Consider the following 13,473-nt stretch of genomic DNA (forward strand, 5'->3'; position numbering starts at 1 on the left):
CACCAAATTAATTAAATTCTTGCTACAAGTTGATATAATAATGTAAAATAGAGGTAAAGAAGATGATTTTACCATACAAAAAGCAAGATTGATGAAAATCCCCAATTTGCTCTTCAATGGAGAAAAGAGATTGGAGAAGAAGAAATGGAGGAAGGTAGTATGATTTTTGATGAACATGATGAAATTTGAGTAAGAAATTGTTGATTTTGTGAGTTGTTTGATGATTTGAGGGATGATTTTTGATAAATGAGGGTTAGGGTTTCGTTCTTGGGAGAGAGAGAGGTGCGGACGAGTGTGGGTTTAAAGAATGAAATGAGGAAAAGAAAGGAGAAAGTAAGAAGAAGTAGTGTGGCTGGGCTACTACCCGGCTACGCAGCAGGGGTGTGCTCCCGCTCACGCGGCCTGCGCGCCCGCGCCCCTACTACTCTTCTTCTTGCTTGCTTACTTGTTCTTAGTGCGTTCATACAAAGGCTTAATCATCCCAGGATTATTAAACCCACTAAACACATCAGTTTCTAAACCCCTTTACAGTGGGTTCAACATCCCAAATTAATGAGAGCACCATAATAAACCCACCAAGCACAAATTTGCTTCACATTTTAGCAAACTTTTCTTAACTTATCTCCTAAATTACCTTACCCATTCAACTCAAAATTCAATAGTATCGAGCATACTCTCACCAATTACCACAAAGCACCTTCCCATTGTGCTCATGCTTGATCGAGGGGGTCTAATTCCCATGAATTCAACCTATTAAACCAAATACAAAACAAGTGAAAGAAAGAAAAGCAATTGAAAGAAAACTAAGAAAGATAGAATCAAAAGAAAAAGTTAGAAAATCGGGTTGCCTCCCGGGAAGCGCTTGATTAAGGTCCTTAGCTCGATCCTTCCTCCAAATCATGGAAGGTCAAATAAAACCACCTTGTTCAAAGTGGTAGAGGAAACAAACTTTTTCTCATTTCTTGGAAACTTCATATCGTTGATTGATGTATTCTCATTTGTTGAAACTTCCGAAACAAGCTCACTTTGCTTCAATTGCATTTTCTTCTTCATAAAAGCTCTTTTTCTCTTCTTTTTCTTCTTGCTCCTTCTAGTGGACGGCTTCTCACCATCAACACTGTTGGAGTTAACCTCGTCCTCTTGAGGGTAGAGCTCAAACCATGGAGGAATATCAATCACCTCCTCATCCACAGGCTTTAAAGGCTTCTTGTTGTCTTCACTAACCTTCTTGCATTCAACACTCAAAGGCACATTATCACAAACCTCAAGAACATTGTTAGTCGGAGAAACAATCATGCATACATTATCATTGGAATGAAGGGAATTGATGCACATAATTCTATTCACAAGAGACAAAGATTCATGCATCGGTTTAAACTCAAAACTAGCCTTGTTGTTACCAACTCTCAAAGTAATAAGGCCTCCCTTCACATCTATCAAAGCTCTCGAAGTAGCTAAAAAAGGTCTCCCTAAAATGATAGGTATGCTATCATCTTCCGCTATCTCAAGCACAATAAAATCAACCGGAATTGTGAACTCTCCTATCTTGAGAGGAACATCCTTGACTCTTCCCTTTGGAAACTTAATAAATCGATCGGCCAATTGCAAAGTCATGTTGGTTGGAAGAAGCTCACCTAGCTTAAGCTTCCTAAAGACCGAATAAGGTATGATACTCACACTATCACCAAGATCACATAGAGCATTTTGAAACAATTTTCCATTGATTTTGCAAGGGATAGAGAAGTTACCCGGATCTTTCATTTTCTTGGGTAAATCATTGTGAATTAAAGCGCTACAACATTCCCCAACCTTTACCGAGTCAATCTCATTGCACTCTCTCTTGCCACTCAAGATTTCTTTAAGGAACTTAGAATATCTTGGCATTTGGGTCATGACTTCGGTGAAAGGGATTGAAAGCTGAATTTCCCTAAGCATATCAAGAAATCTCCCAAATTGTTCATCAATTTTGTTTCTCAAAACTTTTTGGGGATATAGAAGTTTGGGCTTGATTACCTTCTCTTGCACTTTTTCATCACTCTTCTCTTCCTCTTAGGTTTCTTTACTCACCTTCTTTGACACGTCAATCTCTTTCTCCTCACTTGAATCACTCACCTTCTCACCTTCCTCACTCTTCCTAGAAACTCTCTCTTCAAGCACTTTCCCACTCCTTGTGGTGATAGAATACACGGGTTTCTTAAGTTCAACTCCTTGTGAAGGTAAAGAAGAATGGCTATCATTCACACTCTCTTTCAAGGTATTAGCCAATTGAGTGATTTGCGTTTCAAGCATCTTGTTTTGTGTCATCATCTCATTGAACTTTTTATCACTTACCGACATGTAAGTGTTCAAAATTTTAGTTTGGTTCTCGATGATTTCTTCAAGGTAGTTCTAGAAGATGAAGGTTAAAGCATAGGAATTCTCACCATTACCTTGAGTTCTTGGAGCAAATCCGGGTGGGGGTCCCCTTTAATTGTTGTTTTGAAAATTCCCCTAGTTTTGGTTGCTCCAATTACCCCGATTTTGGTTTTGGCCATTGTTTTGGTAATGGTTACCATAGCCTTGACCTTGGCTTTGGTTTCCATACCCTTGGCCTTGGCTTTGATTATTATAGCCTTGATTATTATAGATTCCTCGGAAATTTTTATATCCTTGGTTTCTATAACCACCATTGTTACAATTATCATAGTTCCCTTTTTGATGTGCATTTCTATTCCCAAAGTTCCTTGGTCCATCGAATCTTTGTCCATTGTTGTTATTTGAAACAAAATTCACTTGCTCAAAATTATTATTATCAACATCATCACAATTTTCAAATGCGTCTGAACAATTAGAAGCATTATGGTCATATGACCCATATACATCACAAAACACACAACCATTTGGCATATTATTCGAAATTGAAGGAGGAGTAGAGTTAGAAGATGTACCTCTCCTCTTATTGTGGAAGGGAAGAATAGGTGCTTGTGAAGAAGCACTCTCAAGCTTTGTCTTAATTGAGGTAATCTCATTTCCCAAGTTTGAGATTTGTGAGGACAAATTGTTAATGGCATTGAGATGGTCGATAGAATACACCGTTGAACCGCTTTTTCTTATCGACTCTCTCTCTCACATTCTTGCCAATCCATATGATACCTTAACACATCTTCAATTAAGTCCACCACTTCATCCTTCGTTTTGTTCATGATAGGGCCTCCGGCACCGGCATTCAAGCAAGATTTGCCTTGGGGGCTTAAACCTCCATAAATGATTTGGATGATAAGTGGGAACCCATGGTGTTGGAACTCTCTTTGGTACTCCTTATACATTTCCCATGCCTCATAAAGACTTTCATTTGGCATTTGCTTGAAGCTTTGAATGAGAGCTCTTACTTCGGCCGTCTTCTTTTGTGGATAGAAACAAGATAGAAACTCTTTAGTCACTTCATCCCATGTTCTCAAAGAGTTTGGCTTCACCTCTTTGTCCAACCACTCTAAAGCACGTCCAATAAGAGAGAGAGGGAAAAGTTTAAGTCGAATAAACTCTTGAGAAACCCCATTCACCTTGATGGTGTTGCAATACTTATCAAATTCCTTAAGATGGTTGAGGGGACTCTCATGCTTTGCACCACTATATTGACGCCTCTCTATCAAAGTGATCATTGCTGGTCTTATCTCAAAGTCATTCGCCGGTGTCGTAGGAGGAGCAATCCCACTTTCAAACCTATAAGCTCCCGGAGTTCCCAACTCCTTCAATGCTAATTTCAGATTAGCACCCATGCTTTCTCGTTCTTCTTCTTCTTCTTCTTGATGGATTTCCTTGCTTGGGGGACTTAAACTTGAGGAACGATTGGCAACCCTTATCCTTGTTATGGTCCTCTCAATTTCCGAATCAAATGGCACTAAATTTCGATCTCGTGCCCTACGCATACAAAACTCAAAGTAAAATATCAATAGCACGGCTACAATTGTAGCCTAAAAAGAAGAAAATCTTTTTGTGTTTTTCAAATAAAATGGAATAGACACAATCAACAATAGCAAATCACCATGCCTTCCCTGGCAACGGGGCCATTTTTGACGCGGGATAAACCTAGGTCGTTGGTAAATATATTCCCCGATCAAAACAAAATTTGTAAAACCAAACCCAACCCTAAGTATAAGGGTAAGTCCGGGTCGAACCCAAGGGAAAGCGGTATTTGCTAAGGTCTTATGCTAAGCTATTCCGAAATCTTAAAACGATGGGTTGGTCTATGCTATCGAATCAATTCAAAGCTAACAAATGGAAATCAATTATCAAAACACTAGGGAATTTAGGATCCACATGCACTAATGATAAACTTGATAATTTAATGGGAATTCGATCAATCAAGCAATGCGAGGGAAAACGATATTTGCAATCAAAATCACTGAAAGAGCTATTTCATAGGGTCAAGCTAGATGTCTCTACAAATGACTTCAAAGGAAAATCGCAAATCAAGATCAATCGATAATAATAGCTTCCAAATCAATTGTTCATGTCATTGAAAACTATTATGCAATCTAGCATGATCATCAAGGTTAGCTACTCCTCAAATAAAACACATACACAAATTTCATCAACCAATTTAATCACATCATCAAATCAACCAAAATCCCCAAATTAGCTATAGATTATCACTAATACATGCTTCACCACATCCCTAGCAAGGGAACTACTCGTTACTCATGGTAAAATTGAAAAGCATAACAAAACTAATCATCAATTTCATAATCAACATTGTAATCCAAATATCAACAATCAAAATCAATCAAAACAATAGAAATTCAACAATATATCAAAATCAAACATAAAATTGCATTGAATAGGAAAGAATTCTTACAAAACTTTTATCAATATCAAAGAGGAATGAAGAACACAATGTAACAATCATCAAACACCAAGTTTCTCTATCTAAAATCTAAGAACAAAAATCTTCAAAATCTTGAGCTTCTCTCTCTAAAATTCTAATCAAAATCTAATTCTATTCTAATGTAATTCCCCTTCTAAAAATGAAGAAATTCTATATATAGTAAAACTAACTAAGGAGAAGTTAGTTAGACACCCAAAAGAAACCTTAATTGGTGCGGCCTCTCATCCCTAAGCGCGGCCGCAACAAAATGGGTACGGAACAGGGGGGAGGGAGCTGCGCGGCCGCGCCAGCCACCTGCGCGGCTGCTCCTCCCTCGCGCGCGGCCGTGCTTGGGAGCAGGGGAAATTTGCTTCGTGCGCTCAATGATGCTCTCGTGCGTTCCACATGATGCATGTTGGGGAGGCAGTACACCGTATTTAATGTCCACGCTGCATGAGAGCACGACCTTGAAGACTTGACTCTTGCACTCCAACACCTTTGAGCTTCAAGAGGAAGAACCGGGTTGCAACCTTGGCATTGTTTGCCCCGAGAGAACGCCAATGAGCTTCTCTAACATCATCATTCTCCTAAACTCAAAGAAAAGCAAACAAGTAAAGGAGAAAAGGCAAAATAAACTAAGAAAAGCAAGAAAATAAGAAAATAACTAAAGAAAATGCAAAATAGAGAAATTACAAGTAAAACTAGAGAAAAGAAGATAAAAGAGATGTAATAGCAGTGAAAAATTATCCTACAAGAAGCTAAATGAGTGCCATAAATGACACTCATCACTAGGTTATGAAACCCCAGGAGCATGATCTCCCACTTCCCTTTAAAAACCCCATCACTTCATGATGGGAAAGAACAACACACAATTCTAAAAGGCACTCTACCTAAAAATATTCTCTTACTTCTCTCTACTTTCTCTCTCTAAAATTCCATTTCCGGTCACTAACTTGATCGTCGGAGGCAGATCTCTGGTAAATCGGAGATTCGGTGTTTTATAGGTGTTTAAGCTGACGAGTGTTGCATTCTGGATCTGTCTCCCGAGGGAATCCATACCCCCTTTCAGGAAATCACAAAAAACCCTGAAACATACTTCGTAATAAAATTGATTCATATTATTCTCTCTGTGTTTTAATAAGTGTTACATTTTGTTAGATATTAAAGATTTTACTTTAAAGCATCATTTTAATTTGTTAGTAATAAAAACACGAAGGGAGTATTGATGTTAAAGATTTTACTTTAAAGCATCATTTTAATTTATTAGATATAATTATTTTGTTTTAAAACAAATAAACTTACAACGCATGGCAAGGGGTCTAATTTACCAAGTAAATTAGAGGTTATTTAATATATTTATTTTTCAAACTATTAGAAAATAAATACATATAACTTTACCAAAAACACAAAAAAAAAAAAAAAAAAAAAAAAAAAAAACAGTAACACTCAGGTCAACGTCTGAACCACACATTAATTATATAAACAATTGAACATAATTATCAAATTAAAAAGAAAATTGTAGAAAATAACACCACAAAAAAGTCACGATTTTGATTATAACACTAAAAAAGAAAAAAAAAAAACTTTTACTATAACACCGCCAAAAATCCTAAAATATTGATTTTACCACCAACTAGTGGATGCTGTCAAAAAAACCGTTTGTAGACCCCACCAAGTACACGTGTCACTTCACTTGTATATTGGTTATAAAAAAAAATTTAAAAAAAAAACCTAAGCCAGCCACCAAGCCCACCACCGCATCCCCTACATCCCACCGCCGGAAGCTCCACTACCAGTGTCAAAACCTCTCCTTAACCGCCCAAACCGTCAGAATCCCCTCCCTTTAATGTCCACCGTCGAAAGTATCCCAACACCAGCAACCTTGAAACACCCAACCTCGATTTGGTTTGGGTTTCGGGTTTCGGGTTAGGGTTTTGGTGAGCTTGAGAGGGGTTTTTGGGTCTAGGTGAGGGCTAGGATGGGATTTGAGCGGTCGCAGGCGAGGGTTGGAACCTACTGGCGGTCGCCGGATGTTTGCGCGGGGGGGGGGGGGGGGCGGAGATCGGATTCTAGCGATAGGTGAAGGGGGATGGGGAAAAGATGCCGGTGGTAGGATGGGGAGGGGGAACGGGCTGCCGGCGATGGGATGGGGAGATAGAGAGCTGCCGGCCGTGGGATGGGGAGAGAGAGAGCTGCCGGCCGTGGAGGTTGTCGGTGGTGGCTGGGTTTGAGTTTAGGGATTTTTCTTTTGTAAACCAATGCTACACTGACACGTGTACGTGGTGGGTCCCACTAACGGATTCCATTCAATAATACGTTAAGTGGTAGTGAAATCAATTTTTGGAGTTTTCTTATGGTATTAAAATAAGAGTTTTATTTTTTTAATTTTTTAGTAGTGGTGTTATAACCAAATTTTGTGTTTTTTTATAGTGTTATTTTTCAAAATTTCCAATAAAAAACTACGAATAAGCATTCGTATCATCAAATGCGGCACACGCTAGTTGTTTATTACGGAGTAATATGAGAAAGTGGGACTTGCCCCTCTTTTCCAGGTTTCAGTCACCCACCCTTTACCTTTCCCTATATTAACACACTATCAAGAAAGCCTGAGGGTTTTTCAATCCCTTCCACTTTTCTCTTGTCCTATGCAATTCCCTAATTCAAAATTTTCACTGTAAACAAGCTTCAAGCTATCAACAATGGAGGCTCTTACTAAAATCAACTACAAGCAGCCGCCATTTGCGCTCTCTCCCCGCTACCATAACCGCCCATCTTTCTCAACACCCATCTCTTCAATCTCCTTCAACACCCAATTTTCTCGTCCTTTCCCCATTAAATCGTTGTCATTCAAAATTAGATCTAGTTCATCTCCAAATCCATCGTCAATGGCTGATATCGCGAAAATTTCAGCAAAACCTAAAACCCTAAACCCTTTCTCTCTCCTCAAAACCCCTCTTTCAATTGCCGTTGCCGCTACCGCAATCTTCTTCTCTGGGTTGGGTTACAGGCCGTTGACTGCAAGAGCTGAGCCAGCTGCACCGTCTATGGTTGAGACGTCAGAGAAGGGAGAAGATGTAAGTTTCAGCGAGGAGAGAGAAAAAAAGCTTGAGGAAGCTGTTGCGGCGAACCCGAATGATGTCGAAGCATTGAAATTGTTAATGGAAGCGAGAATCAAGAACAAGAAGCTTCCAGAGGCAGTGGAGGTGCTAAACAGGTTGATTGAGCTGGAGCTGGAGGATGTTGAGTGGCCATTATTGAGGTGTCACATGTACACCTATATGGGAGAATCGGAAATGGCGAAATCGGGTTTCGAAGAGATCATAGCCAAGGACCCGCTTCGTGTTGAGGCGTTCCATGGTCTTGTAATGTCTGTTTCGCAAGGGGAATCGGATGGGAAGCAGATGGAGGAAGTCACTAAGAGGATTGAAGAGGCGACAGAGAGGTGTAAGAAGGAGAAAAAGAACGAAGAAATGAGGGATTTTAAGCTGTTGATGGCACAAATTCGAGTTATCGAAGGGAATTATGTGGAGGCATTGAAGGTTTACCAGGAACTAGAGAAGGAAGAGCCTAGAGATTTTAGGCCTTATTTGTGTCAAGGAATTATTTACACATTGTTGAGGAAGAAGGATGAAGCAGAGCAGCAATTTGACAAGTATAAGAGGCTTGTGCCAAAGGGTCATCCTTATGCAAAGTATTTTGATGAAAATATGCTTGCTACTAAGGTATTTTCACAAATGGGAGAGAATGAAAGAATGAAAATGGGGTCACAAAATTAGTTGCTTCAGGTTAAGGAAATTATATTCAAGTTTTGGTTTTTATATTTGATTATGTTTTAATTTTATTTACAGTGCTAGTTTATGTGTTAAAGAGTTTAAGTTTTACCATCATTAGTCGAAGATTGAAAGAAAATCGAATTGAGTTATTTAGTGACAAGACTATGAGTAGTTTTGAGTATGGCATTGTAGTACATTGAGTAATTTTCAGTCAGAAATGAAATAATTTCAGGGCTTGGTTCCATGTTCATTGAGTATGGCATTGTACTTCGTATGATTTTCATTTGTGAAGAGTAATTTCAGGACTTGAAAGCAAATGTCATCAACAATAACAATAGTTCTTTGTTCTTAGATTTTCATGAATCAGCGTACCTTTGATTTTCATGGTAGATTGCATATTGGGTTGGCCAATATATATATTACATATTTGAACTAGTTTTTGAGGTTTATATGGCTATCACAAGCCAAAGAAAATCCATGATGATGAGTTGTTATATGATAGTATGGTACATTGTATGGAAGTTGAGTTATTCGGTTATTTAACTACTAATGTACAATGCTTGCTTCCAAGTTTATTTGATTATCATACACTGCACGAATAATCTCATACGAATATCAAAAGGAAACCCAAGAAGCAATAATAATTCAAAACAATATTTGCTTGATAATTTTTGCAAATGTGCTGATATCTTTAAGTTTGGTAGAGGTTGCATATTGGGTTGGCCAATTTATGAGCAAGTTTTTCTAGTTCATATGTTATTCATTCTTACTGGTTTTGCTAGGGGACTGGAGAGTGATAATTTTATCCTCTATCTCTTAATTTTGCTAGCAATTTGCTTTAGATCATCCCTGATTTACTTACATGATTTCAGCTTTCCGGTTAGATGATATTCCTAATCTATTTTTGAGCTATGTTTCTTATGCATATCTTCGGCAATTATGTAAAAATATTGAACTTTTTGATTGAAAAGATAACACTGAAAAATAGAAATGGGGAAGTGATAAAGGAATAATTGCGTCGTTAGACAACTATACCTAAATCAAATACAATTTATAACACTTGACTCATCCTAATACAAGTATATGGCAAGAAGAGGGGTCGAACCACAGGGAGAAGCACATAAACACCGCATTCATCACTAGATTTTAAGCTATCTCGGGACAAAGGATAGGAATGACTAAGAGATTAAACTAAAGATAAAACGAGTTAAAATCAAATAACTAAACACCAAGGAAGATGGGTAGATGTAGATGCCGCTTGATTATGCAATAACATAAAAGCAAATCAATAGTGAACTAAACATGCATGAATATCGATATAAGGTTCAATCTAACCGCCTTCCGGGGTTAATCAGTTTCTCCTAACATAGCCACTATGTTTCCACACTAGAACCATACATTGGGAGGTACAATCGAAGAACAATCGATAGAAGTGAACCTTAACTAAGTCAACTTCCGTTCCTTGTTAGCAAAGATTCACCTTTAATCAACTAACAATGTGCACTTGCAAGGAGATCAAAGAATATCAAGCATGCAAAGATTTTAATCACAATTGACTTATTCTCAGTATTAAAAGCATGAACAATTAGCAACTACACCATCCCCACACCCTTGGCTAAGAGACTACTCACAAATCATGTTGAGAACAATATCAATCATTAAATCAATAAGCATCAACATGATTAATAAGCAAAGAAGGAAAATCAAAATAAACAAGCAAAATTAAATGCAAAAATAAAGAGAAAGAGTAAGAGATTGCTCATTAATTGAAGTTGAAGATCTACAAAAGATTAAACAAGCTTCTTCTTCAAAATCCAAGTTCATTAATGAAGAAATCCACACTTTCTCTCTCTACTAAATGAAGACTAATAGTGTTTCTCTCTCTAGATTAAGCTAAAAATTGTGCAGAAAATTAAAACTAAGTTTTTCTAAATACATCAAAACGTTCTAAAATGGGACTTATATAGTCCGTACAGAGCCAGCTGAAATAGAGGAGTGATCCGACCGAACACTGGGAAGGTTCGGCCGGACTACAGGGTAGGTTCGGCCGAACCATGGGTAGGTTCGGTCAAACCTCCCTGATCCCGGTCTGACCACTCCTGCAAAATTTCCAAATTGCTTCTTGACTGAGCAGGTTCGGCCACACCCTGGTTCGGACACACCTTCAGGAGGTTCGGCCGAACCTCTTCTGAATCTTGCTTCCTTCAGCTTTTCTTGAGCTTAGCTTCCTCCTTTTGAAAACCCCGATGGTTCCTACAAAGCATAAGCATGGAAATCAAAGTAAAGAGTAGGAAAAAGGGGTAAAATCTAGGAAAGAAGATGCATAAAGGGAAAGGGAATTAAGTGCAAAGAAAAGGATGCAAACAAGCCGCAAATGTGGGAAAATGACCATCAAAATGAACCTTAATCGTGACATAAATGCCACTCATCAGGAAGTCACGCTTGGTTTTAACGTTACGTCGTCAGTGAAGCCTCTCCAAACAAACAATCTACCTTAGCCTCACAACATAGTTTAAGGCCTTGTTTGATAAATGGCTTTTGGCCGGCTTTTTTATTGGCTTTTGGCTTTTTCTTTTGGTCAAACAACCAAAATACATGTTTGGTAAATGGCTTTTTAGCTAGTTGAAAAGCCGACTTTTTCGCCAAAAATAAAAAGGTAGTCTTATTAGCTTTTAGATTTTGGCTTTTGGCTTTTCATTAAACAAATTATTTTTTTTTTCTTGATTAATAATTAGTAATTAATAATTAGTGATTAGTGATTGATGATTAGTTATTAATGATTAGTAACTATTAATTATTAATTAGTAATTAGTGATTAGTAACTATTAATTAGTAATTAGTAATTAGTAACTATTTATTATCAATTATTAATTATTAATTAGTGATTAGTAACTATTAAATGTTAATTAGTAATTAACAGTGGTAATTAGTAAATAATAAATAGTAATTAATAATTAATAGTTAATAATTAATAATTAACAATTAATAGTTACATTAGTAATTGGTAATTATTAGTATCTAATAATTTATGGTTAGTCATTAACAATTGGTAATTAGCATTATATAATTAATAATTAGTTTTTTGTACTTAATAACTAGTAGTTAGTAATAATTAATAATTAGTTAATTAATAATTAATAGTTAGTAATTTGTAGTTAGTATTTTGTATTAGTAATTAATAATTAAAAATTAGTAACTAGTAATTTGTAATTAAGAATACTAATAATAAATGAATAAGAACACATAATAATGTCCTTTAAAGTCGTTTTGCATAGTTACAGCCAACATCTAACAACTAATTTTACCAAATATATTTACACACAACAAATGGTCAAACAGCCACAACAAACAACCAATACTAACAGCTAGTCAAACAAGCCAAGTTAAACAACCAACAACCAATTGCCAAATAAGGCCTAAGCCATTCAAATTCGCTCCTCTCAAGGCGGGCAACTTAAAGTGATGAATGCGAAGTTGAGAGAGCTTGTAAAATGATTTAAGAGGAGAGAGAATTTGAGAATATCAACCAATTCCCGCTTAAAATCTGGAAGGTAAGAGGTGATATCATTATTATCAATTACTTGTATTTTTTTTTGTTATGTTTGCCAGATGCGTAACCCTAAATATATTCCTTCATAAACATGAGTAATTTGGTGAAGTTCTTATTAAGGTGATGTTTGAAGATGAACATGTTAATTTTTGTAAAACATTGTACATGATTTTATTTTATGTTAAACTTTGTAGAATTTTAGTAAGAGACATTAAAGTTGGTATGAAGTAGCAGATTAATCGATTCATATTATTCTATGGGAAAGCAGGAAACGGAATAGTCTTATGTTACTATGTACTTCCTCCGTTTCAATTTATTTGACCTATAGTCCTATGACACGCAATTTAAGGAGTTAATTAAAGAAGACAAACGATATTTTTAATACAAAAAAATAAAACCACCAATAAAAGGGATGAATTGGTGTTTCATGGTATTAATTTTTTTTATTTATCTTATGTTAATCTCCTTTAACCTCTTCCTTAAATTGCGTGCCAAAGGGCTATAGGTCAAGTAAATAAAAAAAGAGGAAGTACAATATACAATGGGCTAGCCTGTACCCTGTAGCTAGTATCTTCTGCTTGACCAATTAGTAGGCTTGAAAAACAAGAAAAAGTTTAACCTAGTAAATTGCCAATATGTTGTATAAGTTTAGGGGAAATAAGTTCATTTCAATTCATGCATTTGATTACGAGGACAAGGTTTTCTCTTTTTTTTTCCTTTAATTGAGTCATTGTTATAGTTGTTCATGTTGTGTTGTTATTGTTTATGTTGTTACCATGTTGAATGTGAGCGTCAATGAATGTGGAGAGAATGCTCTAATTATAATAATCAAACACCAAGGTAAAAGAGAGCAAGAATGAAGTTCCACACTAAATCAGTTATGTTGTATAATTTTTTTTTTTAAAATTTTATCTTTAATCGAGTTGTTGCTATAGTTGATGTTGTAGCGGTTTTATTGTTTATGCCATTGTGATGTTGAATGTAAGGAATGTGGACTGTGGAGATATCCCTAACCTATAAAAGCTCCAAGAACTAAGTAAGGATTGCCTCAAAGTGATGCTTTGCTTAGCTACAGTCCTGTTGTAAATTTGCCCTCGAAAATAGCCTGCAGTGTTTGGACTTTTTTGCCCCCCAAAAAGTCGAGGAAGTATGGGCTAATACCTGATATGGACATCCTCTGTCCAATACCAGAATATAATAATAATATTTTTATTTTTTTTAAAGATAAATCAAAATGGGAAAGGTAAAATGCAAAAGTGAAGGGTTAAAAAAAATAGAAGTTTCTTTTACTCCTTTTATCAACTTTC

General features: G+C 36.6%; 1 protein-coding gene across 1 annotated transcript; it reads left to right on the forward strand.

Moving 5' to 3' along the window:
* The first annotated feature begins 7,393 nt into the window (after positions 1–7,393).
* LOC145584972 (protein SLOW GREEN 1, chloroplastic-like) lies at positions 7,394–8,866 on the forward strand. The gene has a single exon (XM_081641747.1). The coding sequence runs from the start codon at positions 7,543–7,545 to the stop codon at positions 8,617–8,619; it is 1,077 nt and encodes a 358-aa protein (XP_081497873.1). The 5' UTR covers positions 7,394–7,542; the 3' UTR covers positions 8,620–8,866.
* The last annotated feature ends 4,607 nt before the right edge of the window (positions 8,867–13,473 follow it).

The sequence above is a fragment of the Chenopodium album genome, chromosome 16 (genome assembly GCF_948465745.1).
Source record: "Chenopodium album chromosome 16, dcCheAlbu1.1, whole genome shotgun sequence".
Taxonomy (NCBI): domain Eukaryota; kingdom Viridiplantae; phylum Streptophyta; class Magnoliopsida; order Caryophyllales; family Amaranthaceae; genus Chenopodium; species Chenopodium album.